General features: G+C 40.9%; 2 protein-coding genes across 14 annotated transcripts in view; one reads left to right on the top strand and one right to left on the bottom strand.

Annotated features, from left to right (window-relative positions):
* LOC126853358 (epithelial discoidin domain-containing receptor 1-like) overlaps nt 1-5,264 on the bottom strand; it is a 127,796-nt gene extending 122,532 nt beyond the window's left edge. The window contains exon 1 of the mRNA XM_050599010.1: nt 4,911-5,264. The gene's annotated coding sequence lies outside the window, so the exon portion shown is untranslated. The remainder of the gene's footprint in view (nt 1-4,910) is intronic.
* LOC126853381 (uncharacterized) overlaps nt 1-27,464 on the top strand; it is a 372,343-nt gene that overhangs the window by 131,731 nt on the left and 213,148 nt on the right. For 8 of the 13 annotated variants that reach the window (XR_007687951.1, XM_050599057.1, XM_050599053.1 and 5 more), the window contains one exon: nt 6,584-6,763. The exons of the other annotated variants lie outside the window; for them this stretch is intronic. Coding sequence is in view for 7 of the 8 variants with exons in the window: in XM_050599057.1 (XP_050455014.1) it covers nt 6,584-6,763 (180 nt within the window). In the remaining variant the exon portion in view is untranslated. The remainder of the gene's footprint in view (nt 1-6,583; nt 6,764-27,464) is intronic. 13 annotated transcript variants of the gene reach the window in all.

Genomic DNA, 27,464 nt, shown 5'->3' with positions numbered 1-27,464 from the left:
TTACTACGATAGTATCTTATATAAAATATAAGCGGTAGATATATAAAATGAGTTAAAAGTCTCCATTATGGATTTACAAAAGCTTTGCGAGTAAAATGAAGATAGTCGGGATATCTGATTCTAGTCGGTGGAAATCGATACGTTAATCGCATACAGATAATCTCGAGTAGAAAATGAGAATTTCTCGATCGGAACAAGTAGATGATTCATTATACGAGTGTTAGAGAGACGTTTCAACGTAATGATGTAACACACGCATTGGCACTTTACGATCGGGGCATCGATTAATTAGGCAATAAATATTTTCTAGGCTTCAGATTAGATTAATCTGATACGTATGACACCGTAATGTAGCTTACGACATCGGTGAAATGCTGCATTGAATTGCGAATGATTGCGATTACTCGCCGCCGATGTGATCCAATATCATGCTTGTCAGTCGACTTTATAATTGCTCCGCATGAGATGCATCTCGCGCATATACAATCGCTCATAATTGCTACAATAATTTTTATCAACTAATGAATCATTGCATATTACTCTCTGACTATAGTGACCTTAAATATTGGCAGTATAATGGCGGTATTAATTGTTACTACTTTTGAGACGCAACGTTTTTTATTAGTAAATTATTTTTACATTATTTACGTTTTAGTTACAAGTTGAATAATTTAGGGAATGGAATATATCAAAGATAAGAAAAGAAAATTAAAAGTATAAATAATAATGTATAATAATAATATAATTATTATGTTATATTTTAATATAACATGTGATATGAAAATGTTATACATTTTAATTAATGCATATGAAACAATTATTGAATTTAAATGACGTCAGAGGAGAATCATGCAACGATTCATTGCATAAAAACTATCGAGCAATTATTAGCAATTATATGAAAACGACTTTATATCGAATTTATATCCATTTTCTAAAATTCTACATTTTATATAACTTTCATTTATATACACGCAACTAATACGTTTTTTTTTTTATCTTTCATTTATATACACGCAACTAATAATTTTTATCTTTGCCTTTTAATGGAAAATTTACATATTTCTATAATATATTATTGAAAAATGCTACATTAATCTCCATTTTCTACGGAACTTGAAATATCGAGTTATCGAAAATTCGGCAATCTTTTATCAGAGACTTCGACTTATTCCGCTTGAATTCTTAATCAAAGATCGGCGCGCGCCTTGGTAACAGCCACCTCAATCCCGCGGTTTGCTGAACATCCACTCGAGTGAGTCGGTTTCCCTTCAACCGAAAAGACTCATCGTAGAATTTTCCGAATTTTCCTTTAGCCAGCTTCTGTTCGACGAAAGTAATTTTGTATATTTTATTACTGTTCCGATATTTTATAAAATTATATTAAAAACCTGCCTGGTTTGAATTAAATAACATAAAACAAAGTAAATATGACATTACCATTTGATTGACAGCGGTTTTCTATCGGAAATCGCTGTCTTTCAATATTTGCGTTTTATTTAATAATTAAAAAGTACCAATTAATTTTGATGAAGCGATAAAAAAAACGTAACATCAACGAACTGATTTAACGCACTTCATTTTTTAATACTTTTTATACTTTTATTGTATTCGTATTCATCTGAAAATGAACTACCGCCAGAGGAATGCCATTTGTACCGGAAATATACACTTTGGCTATGCATTAAAGGCACGCGCGAATGTGCACGCTCGCTCTCGTCGACATTAATTCCATTGTTCTGTTTATTCCCTGTGAATGAAATTAAAATAGCTTCTCGGACACGAGGTTCCTGACGGCAGGCAAGTGGTGGTGGTGCGCAAAGTGAAGAAGGGTATGGTTTAGCCCGAGGGGTGGAAGGACCTTATTGCGACTTCACCTTTTTAATTAAAGTTTGAAACTGAACTAGAGAGAGCGCATGCGAGATAGCGTCATACACTCTCAAGCCGGTAGAGAAGCGCGGCGCATAAAATAGTCAAGTGTAGCTTTCCCAGCAGTGAGCACTGTCATCTCGCTTGTTTAACATTCCGGCCATTATAAAATGAGTGGCTGCCGAGTCACCGAGTATTTCGCTGCACCGAGATGTAATTTCTGGAAATACATAAAATTTTCCAGTAGGTCACAATGTTTATTTGATATTCTTTATGATGATGGAGACGTGACGGAGGAAAGTTTATTGATAAAAAGAAAGGTAAAATTTTTGTCGATAATTTCTACGCATTGCCAAGCGAAATAAATTAGAATAATACGTTTAGCGATAGTATCTTTTTGTTACCGCTTCATTGAAAGCAGATCACGTAGAACGACATAAACACGCGGGCGACTAGCGCAATCTGCACCGGTGTCTTGTATCTAATTCGCTTTCTTAAGCTTTATAGCGCTATTCTATTGTCTACGGCTACCATTAATTTCGTTAATGGTTAATCGATAGACAGGGGAGTTGTGGGTACTATCCTACGGTCGCAGTTCACGTGTAATTGTACGGATTCGAGCGATCTGCAGGAAGCAAGAAGTACAATAAGGCTACAGAGAGAGAAGTACAATAAAGGTACTTGCAGAGCTGTAGGAACGGCGGCCGATAGTTAGACACCTGTTCGCGGCACATATAGACGTGCGAGCGTGTGCGCGCGGCGAAAAATGAGAAAAAAGACAGCGACGAGAGACAAGACACGAGAGCGATCGGGAAGAGGAATTATAACCGACGAGAACGGAAGGCGCTATTTATTATCAGCCTCGTGGAGCACAATGGCTCGCGACTGCTGATTGATGTTCTCGCCTTTAGTCACTGTCCGTCCGTATGCTATATTTACAACAATTCGCCTAACCCCGTACATCATCGAAGAAAAGCGCAGCGGACTCGCGAGACGCGAGTATTCGCGCGTGCGTTCCGCGAGATTTAATTATTCTCCATCGCTCTGATTTCCGCTATAAACTTCGGTAATTAAAGTGATAGAATTATTCAACGGGTTGCAGCGTATAGTCGCGCCCGATATGAATAGGGGAACGAGCTCTATGTGCTATTTACACAAATTTCGAAATATACGTCCGGTTACACATTCGGCGTACAATTCGCGTTTGTTCACAAAGAGAACCTATTTTGATTGAACGCGCGCGTTGTATGCGGGCAAACGTAACGCGCCGATTGCGCCAAGTTAATTATTTACGCAGCGAATTTATCGTGAAAACGTTATGACCAATAATTACGTGGAGTCAAATAATACGATGAAAAATACGCGGCGGCCATTATCAGACTTCAGCGCCGCGATAAATCGAAATCGTGTATAGAATATCGCGAAACAATCCAACGTCAGTAAGTAATCAGCTGGACGTCCGGCGTGGAGAACGTCCATACTACCTAGAATGCGACGTGAACCCATACACATATACAGACATACACACACACACACACATGGACTTACGTGACGAGAATTAGTTACCGCACGGAAGCAACCAGTGGCGTAGATCTCCATGCGGTTGTCTCGTAGATTTCTGGTAAATGCTCGCAAAGTGCTTCTCGAAACTCTTAACGCGCATTCTCTCTGTAGTTACGTAGTAACCAATAGATATTTTGCTGGAAATTTTTTACTTTTCCGAAAGAAAATGACATTTATCGCGGAGCATGAATGCCATTTATGCGCGATGAATGAAGGCGCAATTGAATCGCGTGTGACACGTCGTGCATAATGCACGGTGAAATTGCGGATAACGCAGCGGGATGAGCTTTCCGCACCGTCACTATCGTGATCATTTAACTCTCCGAGGCTAAGCCCGATAACGTAAGCGCGTCCGCTTTATCTCGCCCCTATCTCACGAGGCCGCGTTATTAATTGCGTGACAGTGGAGTTGCTCAATTGCCGAGAAATTGTCGGGCACAAAGCGCCTCGGAACGCCAACGACCGCATTCGCCATCGAAAGAGACGCATGATGCACGGTTACCACATTACGATGATATCGTGAGTGACTCGACGAAAGGACAAGACCTATGTACTATGCACGATTGGCCCGAACATCGAGCGATAATAGAACGCAGATTGCGTCGTGCGTGCACGATACAATAGCCGGTGGCCGCGCGCGTGTTTTCGATCAGGCATGTACACGTGCCTCGATCTGTCACGGTGACAGCTGAGCTCTTTGAGGTAAAGGGAATTGCTTGCCCTCTTTCTGCATTTTTTATATTGTAGAGAAATGTGTGAAAATATGAACGTTCACCTTAAAATCGTTAATTTTCGTTATAATGTGTATATGCTTTGGAGCGATAAATTTCTTTGAAAAATTGTGGAAAGTCTTCGAGAAGAGAAAAGGGTAGCAATACTGTTTATTTAATTAATCTTTTTCTTTTAAGACGCAAATTTTTAAGGTATCTATCTGAGATTCGAAATCTTTTTATTACAATCTTGTCGTGTTTGCAGACATTTATTTTGAAAAGTTATAAAGAAAAAGAGGTTTAATCATATATCGCGTGTTTATATAGTAAGATTAGATGAGATTTTGTCTTGTTCAAGGAAATATCGACGTGTATTCCTATCATGCTATTAAATTGAAGCACGCAAAACGTATATTATATTTTGATATCAATTATACGAATTTGTAGGAATGGCTCTATTATATGAAAAAATGATTTCAAATTATGTGGCAATGATATGTAATCCTTTGCGATCCTATGCCGAGATTATATCTACAAGTTAAATGTAGTACTTTGCATTTTCTACATACGATATAATATTCAATAATTTTTATCTTGTATTAAATATATTATATTGTACTAAGTATATTTTTTGTATTAAAGGCTAACAAAAGATTGAAATGAATAATAAATACTTAATATTGACTTAGATGTGTGCAAATTAATTCGGAACGCAAAGGATTATTTTCCACATATATATATTACAAATGACTCAGAAAAAACGCTCACGTTTAATGACAGCAGCGTACGTCGCAGGATCCGTTATTGTGTCGCAGTGCTCACTCTCTTTCTCTCTCTCTCCTTCACCGTGTCCTTCTTCTCTTCTGTCTATCCCGCACTGTCACTCTCCTTCGTCCCGATTGCCGCGGCCGATTATCGTAATTCACAAGTCGCCGTCGTCTCTCACCGTTACACACAACACTATTGTGACGCGCGTGTCAAGTGAGAAAAATCGCTGGCCACCGTGTGCGAGCTGTCAGATACGACCGGTCACTCACGCGACGCGTGTGCTTTTTCGCGCGTTACGACGCTTGAGCCCCCGGGTACTACGGCCAATCGACAAGAGTAACGCGTACCCCTCGCGACCCCGTGACGGACTGAGGTTCGCGCCGGCGGCGCAGCGCCGCCGTGACCCGTGGCGACACCGCGAACTAAATCCGCGCCCGCACACACGCGATTAGGTTGGTATTCGTCCGCTCCGCGCCACGCGATCTGGTTCCTCCCGCTCCCGCTCCTCTCGCCAATTTTAACCCTTCGGCTACTGGTAGCGGTGCGCTTGTGTACCGATGCCGGCTGCGTTTCATTCCCTGCGAATTTTGGCTCTCTTTGAATGGTAAAGTTAGATATACAATGATTTTTCAATATTTACTTATTGTTAGACATCAGTAATTTTTTTAGAATATATGCTTCGGAGTATATTCTCACGTTAATAACAAAAAAAAAAAAAAAAGACCGTTACTTCGATGGATAAAACGGGAAGGTGAAACAAATATAATACGCTATTTTTTCAGACGGAATGCGAAACGGTGAAGTAATTGAGTTTTTGTAACGGTCAAACCGGCGTAGTTTTTGCATTGTTTCTGTTCTCTGTTACCGAGACCGTAAATATACTACCCATGCGAATATGAATACGACTTCATTACCGTAGTTATGTGTACACTTTGCAAAATGAATAAAATGTTTTAGCAGTAGAGCGATATTACGACAGACTCTGCTGTTAATTAATATATAAAATTTACATGTACTATAAATAAGCAATGCAACGGCGCGCCCATATGAAGTAGCGAGCTAAAATTATTGAAGAGAAAAAACGCAATTTACTAATTTTACTATCCTAATTTGCACAACAGTGAAATGAATTTTTCGTTTTTTATATGAATTGCATCGAGTAAAATTAACTTTAATACAACGCAAAGTTTGAGAAAGAGAAGGGTAAATTTTTAATGTGTAATAGTCATATTTCTCAACTAATTTTAATTGAACAGAATTTTAATTTATAAACGTTAGTTAAAAGAAGTTATTTCAAGTTGAAAAGCCGCAAGAAAGAAGATCGCGAATTAATTTTTTCTTAAGAAACAATCACCTTTAAATTACTCAAGCCTCTCCCGTGTCTCCCTGTCTTTTTTTCTCTAGACAGAGGAAAATGAGAACTAGAGATATTTTGCGTTTCTGTACATATTATTATGTTCGTTTGAACTATGTACCAACGTTTAAATTAAATCGTTGATTGCAGAATGACCAATAGTGAAATTTAAAAATTCTTGTCACACTTTATACGATATTTAAAAGTTTCGATGTTGGTCAGCCTGCGAGTTAATCGACGCGAAGTTTAAGTTGCGCTGCAAGTGGCGATAAACGTTCCGATGGTGTTAAACTCGACTATTTTTCATCGTGCTTTGCAGTGTGTTTTCGAGGTGTTGCCGCAACACAATGACGTGGTTTCACGTTGCTCTTTCCCACAAGCTTTTATCGGGCTGCGACGGAGCGAAGAAGATCCATCGACATGGTTTGTCTCGTTCGACGAGCGGCGAACGTCGACGCGCGGGGATCCGTAAAATGGAGGGAGAAAGGGCGCTTCGTATGTAAGTAACACACACCGTCTCTTTACGAAATATATATCCTTGCGGTAGGTCGCCGCGGGGAGATCGTCTCTTTCGTAATATCCCGAGAACGAAAGACGCAATTATCGGTCAGCCTGGCGCCTCGAAGATGCTCGGCTTGGTTGCTTACGGCGCGTTTACCGTATCGCTTCTACATTACCGCTTTTTTTCTCGGCATTCTCGATTTACTCGACGTTAAATTTGCGCGCCTTTGCGCTCTTTTCCTCACTTCTCTACTAATGGTAAAGGAAAATTAAAGATCGTGGAAAAGAGATTAAAAAAAACGCAGTGTATATCTAACTAATAGAAATGTCATTTATCGAGGATTGTTGTAAGAGAGACATGCATTTTATGTTTCTTTTATAGGGTTATAGAAATTTGTTGAAACTCTAAAATCTATATAAAATATTTATAAATCTTTCGATTAGATGAATTTTTTGAGAGTGCGTGCGAAATTTTTGCATTTTGCACATATGGCCGAAACATGTATCGCGCGATAAAAATGAAGAAGTTTATTAGCAGTTCGTTATCCGGAAATGTGTTTTGACCTGAAACATTTTCGAGCCGCTTAATTAAAGCTGTTTATTAATTTCGCGATTTGTACTTCCCCCGAAGTGACCCACATTCTCTCGTAATCTCCATCTTGCGTCTCTATTAGCTTTTTCAAACCACAAATCTCCTGTACCTGCGGATGTGGACACACGGTGTAATTTAGCTCTCTCCGATTTGGGTCGACATCCATTGGGCCGAGGTACTAAGCGCCGACCGGAAACATCGGCGAGCATTGTGGCGACACGATTGAGAACAATATCGCATGTCCATGAATCAAGCATACCTACCACTCACGAGACGACGTTCCCCGCATTGGCTTACGGTACGATAATGTCAGCCGATAGCGCGGAATCGGTCGGTCGAATCAATCACGGCAGATATAGATATCTCGCGATCTAACACAAGTCCGTCCGTCTAGAACGTACAAAAGGTCGCGAATGTAGGAATCGCGGGAAGCGCGATTCGTCTCATATATCGATGTTCGTGTGCGGACACAGCCTCGCGCGATCTGTCGCGACTCGCGCATATCTCGCGTTCGCTGTAAACTGGCCATGCAATGTTACGGGGACGCTTGTCTTCTCTTACGAACGGAGTTACGAGAGGAGCGCGATCCTCCGGAGTGTAGTAGTCTCGGACGAGGCCAAATACGAGGCACTTAAACGACGGTCGTCAGGGCTGACCTCCGCGTTGTAACTCCGACTCCGTTTGTCTCGGCGAGCCATCGCCTTTGACAGTTCTCCCAACTTGTTCCGAGAAGCTTCCGCCAGAATTGCTCCCTCGCGATCGTTTCGTGACGCGTTATTACGCAAGTGGCTTTACGATGCTCTTAAATCAATGACTCGCGACGACGTTGAATTTTCTCTCTTATAATTCGTCCGCGATGCGTCTCGCGCTTAAACGACGCTAACAGCTCTCGTTTTCGCGGCGGATCGAAAGAATCGGATATCCGGATACAATCTTCTCCGACCAAGAGGGGGCTTTTTCCGACGAGTAATTCCTTTGTGATTAGTGGCTCGGGGCATCGGCTTACCCGGGCACGAGCAAAAGAAAACGTGGGATTGTTTCCTCGAGCTGTTGTACGCCGTCGTTACCGCGCCCCGCTCTCCTAAAGCAAGCTTAGATTTAGTGCTACGTGGAAATAAACGCTTTCGCCGCGGTGAACAACAAGAATCGTTCGTTACGTTAATGACAGGTTCCTTCGGGCGAATGGGAAACTTGGAACTTGCTTTCTCTCTCTTTCTCTCTCTGCGGATATCGGACAAAAACTCGCGTCCCTTTTCATCGAAATGAAATATCTTTGTCCGCCGCACCGGCCGAATACTGACGCAATTAATCGCCCTGATGCTGATTAATTCTCTGTAATTGGGTAAACATGGTAGAAAACGACACGCACTTTCTTCTTCGACCCGCCATTAATCAGATAACGTATTGTAAAATCGTTTCCCTCATCGAAAACAATGTTTCCTTAGTGAGAGCTACCATAAATCTCGGCTGCTTCTTTCACTCGTTGCGTCTCGAAAGTTTTCGCGTCTTATATACTTGTCGGATTTCGGCCGCCCGTTTCGTCCGTTCGATATTTTGTTATGCCATTAATAACCGCTGTGTGTCTCGCTTCTCGGTAACAGGCTTTCTCAATTAATCTACGTTACGAGTGTGCCGAATGGCGAGGGGGAATGTAAAAGCTCGAAAATTAATATTAATGCACGGAGCGGAGAAATCCGCGCGTTTCGTAGAACGCGGCGAATCGATATTTTACACGGCGATGTCAATGGCTATAATGAAAACGTCGAATAATCCGATAGCCGGCGATAGCTATTCCTATTGTTTCGCACGGCGGCAAACCTTTATGCCGCATCCAATGAAATTGTTTCACCGACAATTTACGTTACGCCGGCACAAATTGCTTCTCCGGATGATTGCGGAACGAAAATGGCGCTGGAAAAATGAGCTCATTTGTCGCCGCCTCGTTTAAATTCGCCTGCGTCTCATCGCGGCGCGCTTCTTCAATTAATTCGTCGTACGTATTGCGAGTTTATTTTTTGCACGATTCGTTTCTAACGCGACAGTTGGAGAAATCGTATAAGACTGAAACGACTCGAGACCGTGGAAAGTCGCGTCGATGAAAAAACGAGAAAATATCTTTCTTTTTTTCGCGGGAATCGAGTTGCGAGTCGTGGTCGGTTTCTCTCGTCTGCGAGATAGAGAAAGAGAGGGAAAAAGTTACATCGCAAATTTTAATACGGTATCCGCTCGAACGAATGGCTTCGTATGAAAACTGCCCGCCGCAGCGTGCCCGGTAAAACGGATCGCTTTTTTACGTGCCACCGCTCACCTTGAACTCGCACGAGTCGCTTTAACGGAGCATGCGTGTTGCTTTCATCTTTTATGAGGATCGCGCGAACGATAACGAATTGTCGTATCGTGGCAAGTAATCTTCGATCGAGGATATCATCTCGTCGAGGATTCATAAATCACAATTCATTTATTATGGTTCTTATACCCGCTTCAATTTACAAACAATAGGCCGTTTTGAAAATTGTAATTCGCGCAAAGCATTTCATGTTCATACCCATCCTATCACAATTCGGTTATTTAACGATTTGTTATCCGGCAGAATATTATTGAGGCTTCGTTTGATTTACATAGATTGCATATGGCAGTAGTATTAATTAATGCAATGATTAAAAGACCGCTATGAAATAATTCAGATATTATTAATTGCGGCGCATGTTATTAAAATATTCACGTCCCGCTGATGAGTTTGCAGTCGCGTCGATAATGCTTTTGTACGAATACCGTTTCAATACCGTTGTACATTCTTAATGTCCGATCGAATAAAATGCGACGTTTAATTCGACGATTTAGCTTTCCTATCACGCTACCTATTTTGATCGACTGTTACCTCACATTACCTCGCATTAAATGCATCTTTGTTAACTGGGTTGTATTAGTGAGCGATCCACAGCTTTACATCGCAGGGCATTGTCCATTCGACGAGCCACGATATTTCCATATTAACGCGCATCACTGTCAGTTATTGGTTGAAATTAGTCGAATAATTTGTTCACCGACATGAAACGGTGCGGATAACACCGGGAATAGGAAAGGAAGGGAAAGGGGACGCACAGAGACACGTATAGAGACAGCGTGGGAACGAAAACGTGGGACGAAAGAGCGAGAGACGAGGTAGATTCGCGGTTGTTGGAATTTCATAAAGGTCCATTGAGTCGCAATCGGTACAAACTGCGGATACAATCTGCGACCAACGTGGTTCTAATTCTTTTTTCTCTTAGTAATGAATATCCTATTTGTTTGTTTCGCGTTTATATTTATTTTATTTTAAACTTCCTCAATGATTTAACGACGCGTCTATTTTGCCATTGATTTTATATCATTCGCTTGATGCGCTTTTTCGCTAGATGCAATTAAAATACACGTTTATACATAATGTATTTGCCGCGTAACTCTTTATTGATATTGATTATGGATTCACGTGTCGGCTTGCGTTAATACGATTACTTTTATGCTATTTGCGATTGGCGATAAGTAATAGCTTGGCGACATATATGTATAAGCGCAAAATATCTCGTGGCTGGCTGGTGCCGGGTGAGTGAGTCGCGGTGAGGGTTGACCTGGCAGTCGGATCGATCCACTCTCCACGTAGAAACCTAGCCTCCTCTTTCGCGTTTGTGCCCCTGCGTCGCGCCTGTTTGCGCTCATGCCAGCCGCAACGTTCCACGATGTTTTGTATCCTCCGTGTTCCGGGGAAGTTGCCAGAAAGACCTCGCTCCAGATACCGTCGTCGCCAAATATTTCCAATTGACCCAGTCAAGTCTTCGAATGAAAGGTACTAAAGGTATATCAAATTTGGGCATTCGCGAACATTCAGGGATATCGAGATCGCGGTTTGTCGACTCACAGAGAGGCTTTCGTGAAAAAACGCTTTCACCATCTTGCGTCAACGTTCTCCAGGAATGATCGGACGGTATTTCATCGTTATATATATATATATATATATTATCGAACGTCCGCGTCTCCACCGCGCTTTACACCTGTTTGTAGCCAATTTCGGTTTTAGGAATATTCCGGCGTTGTATCCGTACTTGGGAACGTTCCATCTATCCGCGGCGACCTGCTCCAGATATTCCGACCGAACATTCCAATTAGCCCGGTCATGCGCCCTCGGACCACATAAAAGGCACGAATTCCGCGTGCGGATTTGGAGGTTCTGGGTCAGGCAAACCATGGAGCGACAAGCTCGTCTATTGTTCGCGTTCGCTCGCTCGGTTTGCCCGCCACGGGAAGGAAAATCAAGAGGTTAGCGTTATCGTAGAATTGGAGTTCAGCGAATCGAATTCTGCAGGCGAATGGCGTCGTGAAGATTCTCGTTAAAGCGCGTCATAGGATGGTAAATTGAATCTCGCTGTGAGTCATTCTTATGTTAATTCTCAAACGCGCGTACTTTGTAATGCCGTTACATTGTGTCGGCGAATGTGCATGTGAAGCTTGATAATATCCGCTAACATTGTAACCAATGAGACTACCGTCTCTCGACGATGTCATCGGTTATCGCAGCGTTTTATGACTTTTTCTTATCAGGATGTTATGGAGCATAAAGTACGGATTAATATGATGGTTCTTGTGCGCGAGAGGCTCGTTTATTGCCTACTTTGAGACACGCTTGAGTATTCAATCGCGTCGGTCGTAAAATCTCTCTCGATACGCATACTTGTGCGGTAGCTCGCGGGACACACTTGAGCGGATATTCTATTCGCACCTTATTTCACGGCAGCGAGATTTTCTTAAGTAGCGCAACTACTTCAGGACATTTGAACTCCTCCCGAATTGCTTAATGTCTGGAAGCAGAAGCCTGACCTACATTCTCATGCTCTTATTAAATATATAGACTCATCTCCTCGAATTCAGCGTGATATCGGCCCTAGACTCCGATGTATATATATATATGTAGCGCGTCTATTATACCTCACTTTACGCGGTCACGTGCCTCACTGGCGAGATTCAGTAACCGGTATCGACAGGTTATTTCTGATGAAGGGGTAGCCTCGCGCAACTACTTCTCTCTCTCTCTCACTCAATGAAGGGGTTTAGACCCGCATTACTGCCGTAGAACCATGATTACTGTATCCGGCACGGCTATAGCGTCCAACGTAATGGTAGGCAATAGATGAACGCGCCTTGTTACTCAACGGGCATCAATTCGATGCCGATATACATATATAGAACAGATGTATGCGGCTCGTTAACTCCAGCGTTACTTTTGCGCGCCGTTTTTCCCTATGATTTCCGATGCATCGCCGGTAAGCTCGTTATCGATGCGAACGCAGATTTGCGTATTGCAAAGTTATCTTTCTTTCTCCCTTTTCGAAATAAAGAAGAGTATTTGCCGCGAAGACGAAAAGGAAACACGTTGCAAGGAAGCCTCGCCTGGACTTTATAATAGGCAATATATATCGAAAAGGTTTTCTTTCTCTTTGGGATCACGGGGCGACAGAGGGCGAACGCGAGGACGAACAACGATCCGAACAGTTGATCGCGTCGCATCGTGGCGTCGGAAAGGATCGCGCTGCCGCGTTTCGCGTTCGGCGCATCCTTTAAAGCCCGTCGTATCCCGCAACGGTACGGCACGAGGTGAGCGAGGAAAGCACCGCAAGAGCAAGCTGGATAGCGGGCGGGCGGGCGGACGGGCAGATTGGTCTAAGGTGCCGCGCGGAACGACGAGGTGTTTCTCGTTGTTGCGGGTATACAAACAAAGGTGTGGGGTTGAACACAACGAGGGGTCGGAACATTACGCTTGCTATCCCCGTCCTACCGCCCACCCCCGTCCGTCTCCATCCCCATTCTGTCCCGCTGCTGCCGCCGCCACCCCCCTGGGGGCATCCGTGTGGCGTAAGCGCTGTTTATGGAGACCGCAGGCGGCATCTCCCGTCGAGCTTAGCGCTACCACTGCGCTCAGCCAGCCTCGGTTACGAGCGAAGGGATTTTCTGCCGGATGAGGATGCTCGTCTCCGACAGCAGCGACGTGGCTTTCTCGATACGGTATACCCCTTTGTGCCCACGTATCTCAGTTTAATGTATAAAAATAAGCTCGTTCGATGCGCACATTTTATTTCGCGCGAGACATCGGGTGTATCGCCGATGGTGAATATTCGTGCGGGCGTGTCACGCCAATGTAGGATTGCATTTCTTGTTACCGGGCTTTTGTTTATGCTACGGCGATTTAATAGCTATAAATACGTACGGGACGTTTCGAGCGCGCGGACTAAATCGTACGCGATTCTTGTCAAATTTTTTAATCGCTTTTGATTGTACATTACGTGCAAATGTAAACGCGACTGGGACAGTGACAGGAGCTGCAGGCTTTTAATGGGAAATCTGGCGAAATAGTCGTTATGCAAATTTTTTCGCATTTCTGTCGTTTCTTTCTCGCGACCGGTTCAATGTGTAAAAATTTCCACGCAATGAGTATCGCACCGAGCGATCGCGTGTCTGTCGCTATCACGAGTCTGAATCGTCATATACATTTGAATACATTACGATGGCGTAAACGTAAGCCCCGATACCGAGCAGTTTTTCGCTCGAGACGTCTCTGTCAATCACGAACTCTGTTACGACCGCGCGTTCGGAAAAGTATGCGAAGCGTTATGGATATTTATGCAAAGCGAGGAATAAGATATTGTTTTCGTTTGTAGACGGAAATCACACGGCCGTCGCGCCGGAAAAACAAAAACATTTCCCAGTTACATTCTTCGCGAAGCACGCGACGTTATATCTTCCGACGTGCAGACACGCTCGCGATAGTCGTGCGTGCGCGCATATATGCCCGTTACTCGCCGATTTAATACCACAATCTCGAGAAACCCGACGAGACAGCAGAAAGCTGGAGGGCGGAGGACGAGGGTGGAGAAGAAACAGAGAGAAAAATGATAGGGGGTAGGTCACCGCGAAACAGCGTGACGAGGAGGGGGCGGAGACGGTAGATTAAAACATTTTTATACATTCTTTACCTTCCTTCCCTTCTGTCCCGACTCCGTATCCGCGCTGCCCTGCTATTTAAGAGGCATTGCTTCGCAACCACCACGGGAGACAAGCCTCAGCTTCTGAATTCCCTGTTCTGGCTGTTCTTTCTCGTTTCCTGTCGCTTCCTTTCTCCGGCTGCTCATCCGGCCGTCTGCCTTCGTAGGAAAAATTATTTTCCCCCTACGGACAGGTGAAACGCGTAAGGTGAACGAGATTGGACAGACGTCGGCTCTTGCGAAACGCGGACAACAAAAATAACAAAAAAAAGAAAGGAAACGGATGCGAATATTGTTCGTAAGCGAAATAATAGTGCATATATATGTATGACGATTTACGAAAAGTTAATCGAGAAATGATGATACCGATCTATTTTTGTTAGATGAATCGCGCGATATCATCTCTCGTAAATCGAAGAAAAGTTCGTTTGTACGTTTGCACGTCCTGCTATATGATCATTGCCATCGGATTTGCTTCAATTAGTGTTGCCAGTCTGACTTAATACTTTTCGCATTGCCGAAGCCGCCGAACGGTTTTTCTTAAGCCACGGGAGCAGAGTTCAAAACCTCGACCGGAGGTTTTCAAGCGCAGTGACCCACCGAGGCGGATTAAAAGCTGCGCGAGAGCTTCCCCGGCTCCTTCCCCTTCCTCTCCCTCCCGCGAAATCCCCGGACGGTTTTTTGTTCCGAGACCGGCACGATATCTAACTGTAGGTAAGAGGCTTTCGCCTTTGAAGTCCCCTCACTTTTGCAACTTGTATTTCTTTCATTAACGTACTTTGCTCCCGAGTATTTTCGCGGTGCGGCAGGGCAAAGCCGGTGGAAATAACTCCTCTTCGTTTTCTCTCTTCAACCCCTCTCGCGCCTTATACGCGCGGCAGGCCGCATCGTAAAAAAATCTTCAAGCCGCATTTCCTGAGCCAGTCTCGCATCGAAGCCTGTTCCGGTCCTTTATCATTAATTCTATCTGAAAGTTCAAGCCATCTTTAATTCCTTTCCTTAATGCACAACGCCCGGACAAAATCCTTCGTGTTTTACAACCCATTTGGCTCCATGGCGATATATATATATATATATATATATATATAATATATATAAAGAGAGAGAGAATATTAGTATATTTTGGTCTCTTTGTGCAACGCTATCCGCCGCACATGATATAGCTGAAGGATATAGCTGCCAGTAACATTGGTGAGGGGTGACGGTGAGGAAGGAGAAAGAAGGGTGAACGGGGGAGGCAGCCGGTGGGCTCAGGTGTTTCCACCGGCGCAGCTCGGTATAGCGGGGCAAAGTAGTGTGGTCGATATGACTGAAACTACCCCTTCCCCGTAAACCCCGTTGATCTTCCTCTGTCGGACCAACAACGTCTCCTTTCCACTCGCATTCGAGAGAAAGAAATTTTTCTCTCTCACTCTCTTTTTCTCTTTCTCTTTCGTCCCCGTATCCAGGACTCGTCGACCCCACGACCGTCCTTCTTCATATACTTCTGGATCGTGCGATAGCGGTGGCATTCGTGGAATTTTGCTTTTATAATATTTAATCACGTTGAATATTGGAGAGTCCTCTTTCTCCTTCTCTCTCTATCTCTCTTTTTTGAAATGAGCCACGCTATAATTTATTTGGCACACAGGGTTCCTCAATTTAGGAATGCTGCTTAAGTGGCGCAGCTTTTTGTTATTTTTTTTTTTTTTGTTTAACGTGACACACAAAATACGAAATTTGAAAACGGAATATTCTTGGTACAAAAATACTGCAAATATAAAAAGTAAATATTTTAAACTATTTTTTAAAAGAATATTTATTAATAACTATTAGGAAAAAGAGACAAATTAAATTTTTAATATTTATTTTATATATTTCAAAGAATTTTATATAAAGATGATAACTATAACCTTTTCTAGTGCTAATCGTGCTCGTGTCCCGTAAAGCGTATTTTAATGCAAGAGTAATTTTAATAATATGGTACTTAACAGTTTTGTTACCCTTTTCTAATCCTTTTTATATACCTCCGTTTTTAATTATCAGATTATGCTTATCATGATAGAACAAAGTCTTAAAAATTAAGACTTTAAAAGTGTGACAAAAGAAAAATATTTTTCTATATTTTTAGATTTGTACACATAGTACTGTAATTTTTAAGCTGCAAACGTTATTTGTAATGAGACTTAATCATAAGCGATTGAATGTGATAAAAGAGGTTGTAAAAAGGCTGAATTACAAAATTTGATCTTTGGTTAATATGCGAAGTTTGAAGATAACAGATTTAATTTTACCTGCTGAACCATACTGAATTCTTTCGATTCTATTGGGAGCACGGTCGTTTTTTCGACGGCCGGCGATTCGGAAAAAAGCCGAAATACATGGCGGCACTGTCATGGGAAATTGAAACATGCTGACTAGCAGACCAATTTCGTCCTAATTAAAGGAGTTTTTTCTTCCTCCCGTGAGATTTGTCTCTCTCTCTGTTCGGGATGCGAATATCTCTCTGGAAAAACGTGGTGCTTGAAAACGCAGAGCTGTTTCACACGACAACATCGAAATTTAAATATATGCGCAAGTGAGACAGCTTAAATAAACTACGTGTCAGATACGCAGAGTTACAAAATGTCAAAACTCTTTAATGTGTATTCTACATCTAAAAATACCAGAAAAGATTATTACGAGAAAAAGCTGTTCAAGTTTTTGTACTTCCGAATAAAATATTTTCTTTTCTCTGTCGCGTTTTACTGATGAGGCTCTCCCTTAATTATCGTGTACATATATATTCGTATATGCACTGCGGTTATTTTGTTGTTATCATTAAAAGGAGTTACGACGACATAGCGATCGCGAATAGAGATGTCGTCGAGAGGTAAGGGTTTTTAACTATGCAAGTGTATAAATATGCAGGTTGGATTTATTTCTTACTTTTTTAAAAAGGAAACATGACTTTATCGATTTGATGACAATATTTTTATTCTTATTGTAATCTTTATGATTTCCGACTTAAATTTAATAAAGTCTTATATGTACTTATAAAGTTTTATATGCACATTTAAATGTGCATGTAAGACTTTATTAAATTTAATAGAACTATCTTTATACACAATTATTTTTTTAAGAAAGAATGCAATTTTCTATTTAATGTAAAATATTTTAAAATATAGGAGAATTTTTTTTAAATTTCATATAATTGCCGCATTTTTATGTAATAAAATGCGATATATATATATATGTATATGTGTGTGTGTGTGTGTGTGTGTGTGTGTGTGTGTGTGTGTGTGTGTGTGTGTGTGTGTGTATGTATATGTATAATCATGTAGAATGTGAAAGCACTAAATATTTCAAATAGTTAGCGGTGCAATAGACTGTGATTGCAGTCTGAAAAAAGCAATTAACTCCTGTCCGAATTGCTTACATTACTTTGAATTAACGTAATGGAGCAGATTAATTTCGTCATCGAGTAATTTTCACAAAAGAGCATCGAGATATTTGACATTTGATTTACACAATAAAATTACAAGAATGTAAATTAGTTGTACGGTCGATGCTCTTTGTTACATTTCACGAATTTTATATCATCAATGATCATTATTCATAAAAATTTGTTCATTGGTAAACATTTTTAATAATTATTTATTCCAAATGAAATTGATTAAAGAAATCTAGCTTTTGATTGTAACATGTATTGCTTCTGTTACGATAAGATTTTTGTCGTTTTGAAGAATTAGCCGTAATATTTTATTAAGTTTTAACTTGATTTTAGCAAATGATATTATTACTGGCAATAGAGATAGATAATCATTCAGTAATTTTAATTCAGTTAATTCTTTAATCTCGATATTAATCGAATTTAATCTCGATATTACTAAAAGTTTTGATATTTTTATTCTGTACACAAATGTGAAGTTGGATCTTAATTTTTTAATCTTAGTAATTAAAGGATTGCGAGCTTATTCTACTTTTATTTGTTTTGTAAGTACCGTAATAAATAAATAATAAATAAATAAAAGAGAGTGATAAACATATATCGGTTATATAAATGTAATTACATGAAGTTTTATAAGATAGCTGTGATTATATCATGAAATGAATGAATATGCTCGTAGAGCAATCCCATTTAGGTAAACTGAAATCAGAACTTTTCGGTGGGTATTAATTTAATAATCTCGAATAACTCAATATAATCTGTGGCTGTCTGTCAGTTAACTTTTGCGACGGAACGGACTACAAGGGTGCTAATTAAGTGATTCGATTATAGCCGCAGGAATTAAGATTCGCCGCGGAAAACTAAAATCCAAAATAAAGCGTCACAGCCGTTACCAGAATTTTAATGATTAGAGATCGTTCTTGTGAGAGTTGATATATTTTTGAGATTTTTTTTTATCATTAAATTATTCTTGCAAATCAAACAATAAAAAATTAATTAAAATACATTATTTGTATCGATTCCCTGTGTGTGAAAAGTCCAAAATGGTTGTTTTTTATTAATATATTATTTGTATTTTAATAATATGAAATTTATTCGAAATATTTTATTATTGAAAAGTACATATTGCTGAAAAGAATATAAAATTTGTTATAATATATAGTTTGAAACACAATTTTTGTGATTATACATCGGAAGAGAAGAGAGAGAAAAAAGTTCGTTCTTGTAATAAAATTTATAAATTTTCCAATACATTTATTCATTTAAATCAACATAACTATAATAAAAGCCAATGTAGGCAGTTTTGTATTTTAAATTAAAATAAATGCATTATGTCGTTTAAATGTAACCAATATAAGCGGCGGCGCACCCTTTGCACAAACCATTAAATTCAATCGGCCGTGATGGCGATAAAAAATGCTTATTAGGCGCACGTGCGCGGCTCCTTTCAAATGATCAGTCCTTCCAACAAAGGGTAGCGACTCACAAGCGGATATTACATTGCCGTATAAATAATAGCCTCGCAATTTTCACGTCAAACAATAATTAGTTTTGGCAAATGGGAAGATGCAATGGATGCTGACTGTTGAGGGTCCGCTGAGCACGTACTATTTTAGTTTTTGCAACGCGTGTCATTTTATGCACATATGTGTGACTGCTGACGCTGATGCATTCATAAACGATCAATTTTCCGAATCATGTCGCGGAATATCGAGGAGATGAGTTTCGAAGCATGGGAAATACGGGTAGGCCTCGGTGGACTTTAACGCGGTCAAAAAAAATTCTGCGGCTAAGCCATTAAGTTTCCTTGAGGCTCTCCGTCGATGATAGATGAGACGCGGAGTGGCGGGCCGCCGGCGGATCAATAAATTAAATCAAGGCACCGACTGGACCGGGCTTGAAAATGATATCGATTGAACGGGGTGGAGGCGAAGTCGTTGGTATGAACCGTGGTAAAACCAGGTGGCTTATGACTGATGATTACGGAGTGAGATGCAGAAATCCGATCGAGATCGTAACAAATTGAAAAAGTCGGACGGGGCGTATCCGAAAATATATCGCGTCCTAATTCGATTTAAACGAGGTTCGCTGCCATGTCGCGAATGGAGACTGACGCGTACGTTAATATTATTTATAACTATCGCTTTTCTGGAACGCCCGCACTCGCGTTGTGCGACTTAATGTGCGGTCTAAACGTTCCATATAACGTTGAGCCAAAAAAGACAGCGACGAGATGAAAGGAGTCCCACTTGCGACGTAAAAAGAATGTAAAAAGAAGGAAGAAATAAGACGAATAGGGTTGAAGGTCAAAGTGGACATACATATAAAAAGAAGACTCCGACGCTCGTCCACTTTGCCACCCCCGATGTTGGCTCTCGTCACGGTGGACAAGTCGACCGACTTTAATATGCACCCCAGAAATTGAATTCTCTCCCTTTTCTCACCGCTTCCCGATCCCTTCCCCGCTTTCTCAGTCTTCGTCAAAGCCCGGCTTCGGCCTGAGAGCGGAACGCAGGTGCGGCGGGATCCGTAATATGGATTTAAGAACACTCGGTGATATTGACGGATATGAACGTTCCCGTGGAGGCAAAACGCCCTTCCTCGAATGCCATCGTGTTACGCGATGGGAGTCGTGGTTGGGAATGCACGTTTGTATATACATTTACAGCGCGGCAATGAGTCATGTTACAGTCTCACAGTGGGTGTTTTTCTCATTCCGACTGATCATAAAGTCTTACTCTTGCGGCTTAGCACACGCGCGCCAAAAGCGGCACGGGGTGCGTAATGACGAGGGGTGAGTTTATCCGATGACCGTGTAATCCATTATTGCGTACGCCACTCTCGATGACGTGTAGTACCGTGTGCAGGAATCCAGAATTGATCCCTACGAGATTCCCGGATGCCAAGTGTCAAAGGAAAATACACAGAGGGTGCTTGTATTAGAGCGGTTAACCTTCGAGTGTAATTACTATCAGAACTGATGTGTGTGTGTGTGTGTGTTCGTTGAGAATTCGCTAAGTGTCCGTGAAAAGAATCTGCATTTTTTAACTTTACGTGTTTTATATATTTTTTCGGAAATACTCAATCTCTCTGACGATATATACGAGCCTCGTTGATATCGAGACTGATGATATATACGAGACTCGCATATATTTTTTGTGATATTTCTTTTTATACTAAATCTCTCGCTCGTATTGCCCATCAATCAACTATTTCACAGTTATGTAAAAACATTTGTACTCGCAACATTTCACTTGTGTTTGCCACTTTCATCATTCAATTCTTTCAATCGACGTAAAGCGTTATCGCATTATAAGCTGATTTATTTTCCATCCTGTTTCACGGCAAGAGACTACGGAAAGCATCCGCCGGTTTAATCTTTGGATGCGTAAATAATATCGCGTTTTCGAGTGCACTTGGTGTGAAGATGAAATATTCATCGCAACGTCATGTATTTCAGTGCCGAGCTGAAGTCTGTTGCCAGTGTCAGGAAGGGACTGGTAAAGTTACGATTGTCTTGGCAAGTGCGCGAGAAATAAGGTCAAAGTAATGCAAGGGATTAGAATGTTTCATAATAACAGACGCGAAAGTTTATTCTAACTTGCTCATGTAGCATAAGCGGCTGCGATATCGGCGATTCTGTTGTTCGAGTAAATTAAAGTAACATTAATATTTATTTGCGTAGTTTTCTCTTTCTCGTTATATTTATTATTAAATAATTTATATAAGAAGAGAAATATAATTTCTCTCATTTATATAAACATTTAATTTTATATTAGATAGCAGAGTTTTTATTGTTTCAATAATAAGACTGTCATATATTGAAATACTTGATATACATATACATATATATATATATATACTATATATATATATATATATATATATATATATGTATATATACATACAATTAATAATTGTAGAAAATTTGTGGATTTAAAATTTGAAAATTATAAATCAACGTCACACGCGTTACTCTTAAAAGATTTTAAAAAATTGTATCTGAGATATTAATTTGTGAAATTTAATAAGTTAAATGATTTGAAATTTCTTTGACATTTTTTTATGAATATTGAAATTATTGTATGAATTTTCCTTGAATTTTTCGACACTAATACTTTGATTATAAGCTGTGTACGACTTTTAACGGAAATGGTTATCGCTCTTTCATATATGTATATATTCCTCTTTTTCGATATATATATATATATATATATATATATATATATATATATATTGCGTACACATTCTCAAACGTTGTGATCCGGAAGAGTAAACTTTGCTCCCCATTGCCATATGCCGTATCTGACCCCTGTCTGATATTCCGGAGACGAATGTGTGCCTCGATTACTACTCTTCTCGAAGAGTAAGCCGACGTTTTAGGATTCATATACGTTCTCTCAGGTCGCTCGTTCATTTAAGGCCGAAGAATTTCTCGGGCTTCTTGCTACTTACTTCGACCAAATCCGTTAAAACCGCGCTTGAAACGTCCGATAAGAAGCATTTGCGACGAGTTAGAGCATTAGATTTTTTCCTCAAGCTGCTTTCCAGCCTTCATCAAGACAGGATTTTGTAAGAGTGACTAAGGTAACAGACGTGACATGTAGTGACGTGCACTACGGCACAAATATAAGAGACTGTATTTTAAAGCTGAACTTTTCGGATTTGCGCGTTACGGTGAAACCTCGAGGTAGATGAAAATCTTAACGATGTAAGAAATTTTTTCATGTAAGATGCGATCTATTTAATGTCGAAAAGTCACGTCTTTGAATATTATATCGCGAAATGAGGGAGTGTGGTACGGAGCGCGGAGATAATAAAATATGCAAATTAGATAGATATATTTGATGATCTCGGTCTTACGGGGCGACGGGATTTATCGGTGCCGCGTAACTTTTCGTATACTTGGAACAAGTTGGCAGACTCGCGGGTGTACGAAGATACGAGGAGAGTCCGGTGGTATTAATACTGAATTGCAACGCGGCATCGGCTCATATTAAATGGAGCATTGTGGGCATTTCGAGGAATCGATCGTCTACAAAGTGGCAATCACACAGAGAGTGAGACTCGATCACGTGATTTCCCGTGGGTGCCGTCGCCGATAAATGATCTAGCTATTGCAACGGCAGACGCCGCTCCGTCTTTGTGTGGATCATCCCATGCTTACTTTATTGTTGAAAAACATCGTGACGTTTTCGCAAATGTTTTTAAAAACCACGATTTTATATGTAGCCGGCATTTAATAAATGCAATGCTCAATATTGTACATTCGAAAATAGTTATTTTATCTTTCTTTGTCAATATTGATTCTAATTAAAATTTGTTTAATAAAAATTTTTATAACGCGCTTTTTTTTGCTCTTATATGAAATTTATCGGAATAAACATAATGAGAATGCTAGTTATGATAGGTAAAAGTTTGCAACGTAGCAGCAAGAGGGAGAAAAAATACGATGTGTAATGGATACTAAGTGTTAATTAATGATAAAGTCAAAGCATTTTCCGCTAATCAACAATTTGCAAGTTTGCTCCGGGGGCGAGCTTCCCACGGAGAGAAACTCGATATTTACCAACTTAAGTATCGCATTATAAGCTCCGAGAGCGGTATCGACGGATAGTTCCGCTAACATTAAATCCAAGGTACCACCGTCAGATCCCCGCGTTTTCTCCAAAGCGTGGCGCATTCAAAGTGAATTAATGCAACTTTGGGCTTGCGGATAAAGTAGTCAGATTCCGTCGCGACGCGGGATTCGTCGCTGCGATGCGTTCGCGTTATAGATAGACCGCATATTCGACGCGTGCATACTACGGCGCACACTGCGATACACACTCGCCGTTTACCTAAAACATCCGCGAACGTACAGCCCATCTGGAATATTACGCTCATTCCTTTCCGTTTGGTCCTCGTCGTTCTCGGTCGCGGTAACGCCGGAAGATATTGCATAACGCCCGGTGTATCGACAGGCGGCCCGAATCGCCGCCGCCGCCGCCGTTGCCATCGCGTCGGTAAGATTTATTTTTCAATGCGCCGCAATGGAACGATTCTCTCCGCCGGAGTTATACACGCGGATATAACTCGCGACCGATTGTACATACATATAATCGTAAATGTGTGCACCATGGAGTTTGTCTGCGAAGATGCGATGAGGGTGCTTCAGTCCTCGGATTCCTCAACGCCCTCCGAGATCTGCGCTCGAGTAGCGCGAGAAAACGGATTTTCCTTTCGCTAAGCTCGATATTTTGTATTAAATTTCCTAGAGTGCGTGTTGCGCGACGAGACGTACCGAGACCGTTTCGCGATTCGCGAATGAGAGACGGCGCTTTTCGACCATCGACCATCCTTCATCCACGGCGAATGCGTCGCGCCGTGGTTCTATTCTGAGAGCAAAGTTGCATAACGGAAATTCAGCTGTTCCGCATTGTCCGCGGATGCAGGACACTCGGTTGACGCGTCTCTAGTGTCTTCTTACTCGTTTGTCAAATTGGAGCCCGCGCGGCTCTCGTATTTCAACATAGCAATTCCGCGACAGACGCATTGTACGTCGACATTGCGTAATTAATCGACAATTGATTATATAATATTATTTATATAATATTAATTATATAATATACAATTTTATGATTTCTCGTAACGCCGGTGTCAATTTTATAGACGCGACATGACGAAGTTTCTTGAAAAGGCAGTCGCTTTTGACGCAGTTTTAAAGTGTCTCGTTTCTCGTTTCATGATGCATTTCACAGAAACGAGATTAAATTTAATGGCGTTCCTTAAAAATACATAGACGCGACACAGACGGCGCGTTATACTGTGAGAGCTGTTGAAAGTTTTGCGGAAGACTCGCAGAAAGTTTTAATTTACTTTCGAGCCTTGGTTTATGCAGTTCCTTGTCAAGTACATGTGTGTCGCACGTAAACGGAATCCTCTTTCTTTTTCTCTTGGAATCCTTGGGGAAACTCTTCGACGTCAATGATGAGCGCGACGACGTCGGCGACGAATTCTCCTTCAACAAGTCTCTTCCTCCAGTTGGAACTCGTCGCGATCTAAAAAAACGCTCTATATCCGTCTCTCTCGGCCCCGTAATCGGAAGATTGTTTGTGTAACGTCGCGACTGATACAAGCTCTGACGATTTATTTTGACAGATCGCATATCTCTGTTCCCATCCTGAATACTCCTTTTTTTATTCTTGTTAACTTGAGCTTCGCATTTTATAAATAACTGACACAAACAAGTCTGACAAAGTTAAAAAACTTAAACTCTCAATATGCCATTTCAAAAATGTTAAGTTATTTGATTCAAATTTTATTTGAAATAAATTTATTTTGATTTGTTTACAGCTGTTGCCCGTAAATATAATTTATAAATTTTATTTGTAATTGGATATTTCCCTGATGACAAAATACGAAGATATTCTTGTTATGTGCGAATGACATTAAAAAAAAAAAAAAAATATAACACACTCATATGTATAAAAGTATCTCATTTCCGTCATAATATCATTTATTGAAATTTTTTTGCCGATGAACAATTATAAATATTGTTTTATTCATTTTCCGCACGAAGTCCTTTTCTAATTTTGCGCATATTGTATTTTTTCAATTTTTTTTTTTAATTCGCCTTGATAATTGAAAAGGTAATTTAGAGAAATAGTAATTGTCATTTAAATTTTCAAATAAAAACGGTGACCTTTGTAGCTATTCCGGTATTGTCACTCGAATATTGCGGACCGCGCTTTCATGCGGTTTTTACGTAACAACGTACTTTTGTATTTACAAACGGGCAACAGCCGTAATCAACTTTCTGCCTTCGGGCGATCGTCGGATGCGTAGAATTCGCAAAACGTTGTATTATCTCGCAAATATGATAAACGACCGGTTCACCGTAGCATGATAATATTTAATTGAATCCCTGCTGTGTTGCGGGTCGCGCTTTGTTCAAATTTTAACGACCCGCGCCGCAAGTGACCGCACGTGTCATCCGTAATTAATTTTTTACCTTTTAGCAATTGCAATGCGCGCAATTCGCGAATCGTTGTAGAGAATTTTAAATATTATACATTATATATTATCGCTCGCGCTCGCACAACTCGTACGCGTGGTGCGGTATCGTAGCGGAGTAATGTTTAATTGAATTTTCGACGAAGCCGAATACGCGGGAGCCGTCTAAATTTTAACGGCCGGTGCCGCAAATAACCGCACGTGTCATACATAGATCATTGTGTCGACGAGGAGAGACAATGATATATAAATGGTAGGGTGCAAAAGGGGTCAATGGAATCCGCCTCGTCTCGTTCGATCGGGATCGAGAACGCTAAAGTACCAGCTGCAACGGCTTCGAGAGTCAGATTTAATCTCGCATGCGTGCATTGACTAGACAATGGCTCATTGTCAATTGACAATCGCGATCGACGCTCGCGCGCACTCTCGAAGCTCAAATGGTCAAATCGAATTACTCTTTGTACTGTTACGGAGCAATCGGTGCTTAAAGGCTGACCAGATACGGGAAATGCTTATATCTCTCGTTATATAATCGCGTGCTTGTCGATACTGTCGCGATTGAAGTTATATTACGATACTACGTCGGAAATGTCAGTGGATATTATGCAAGTGATGTAATTACGCACGAGCGATAACATGTTATCGCGAATTATTTGTCAGAAATGAGTTTACAATACATGTCTCTCGTTTTTAATTATTAAAATTAACAACGATAACATGTTGCTGAAAAATAAACGCTGTAAAAAGTTTTCGATATAATTTAAATTATGTAACCGCATTTTTGGCAAAGAGAAATGTCATTTAATGCGGCCATCGTTCCGTTATTCCAAGTCGTAAAAGATAGCAATCCTTAGATATATAGGAGTATCATTCTGCGCCACCTGACTTCGCTACCTGCGGTGTACGTCTTGACAGGGGGTTCCCGAAAGTAAGTTGTAAATCTCAACGTCGACTAACAAATGTCTTCGGCCCGTCGCACGTTAAGCGTTCCAAGCCGGTTTTTACGAGGATACACGACGCGTAACACGAATGAATACACACGAGAGTGCGCGCTCCATCTCTCTAATTTAAATGATATCCACCCGAAAGATCTCATTAGTAACAATTGATTTTTTTATCGAAACGATATATAGTGCCGCGTAAAACTTGGAGGCGGATTCGTAATATCGTATTATTTTTCATCTACATACATATATGCACATGTAACTGTATATCCTCGATAAATATTACAACAACCGTTGCATATACATATCCGAACTTTCTCCAGGGCAACACGCGCGCTTTCAATTCGGAACGTAATTAATATAACAACTGCGTGATTTATCGAGGCGCACACAACCCCGGGTGTGTCATATATAAATATATTTATATCCATTATATCGACGTATTTCGCGGTGGCGGACGCATCTGTATTCCGGCAGCGCGCTGCAAAAATACGGCCCTAAAATTGTTAATGGACTTTCCGTGTTTACAGTTTACGCGATGCCGCGGTTTCGTCGGTATGTATTTGAGAGATCCTAGAGAGCGCGGCGCGGACTTTCCCACGTTGTGACAGGAATATACCTACGTTCTCCTTCGAAGTCGCGACGTTAATGAATAGCCAATATGAGAGTCCTATACGCCGTTCTTGTTTCGCTGTCCGATCGAAAAATATATGATACGCGATATTTTAATTGATACCCGTGTTTCTTTA

This window comes from Cataglyphis hispanica, chromosome 12 (assembly GCF_021464435.1).
Source record: "Cataglyphis hispanica isolate Lineage 1 chromosome 12, ULB_Chis1_1.0, whole genome shotgun sequence".
NCBI lineage: Eukaryota > Metazoa > Arthropoda > Insecta > Hymenoptera > Formicidae > Cataglyphis > Cataglyphis hispanica.
The sequence above is the reverse complement of the archived record's forward strand: the minus strand, read 5'-3'. Positions and strand labels throughout refer to the sequence as shown.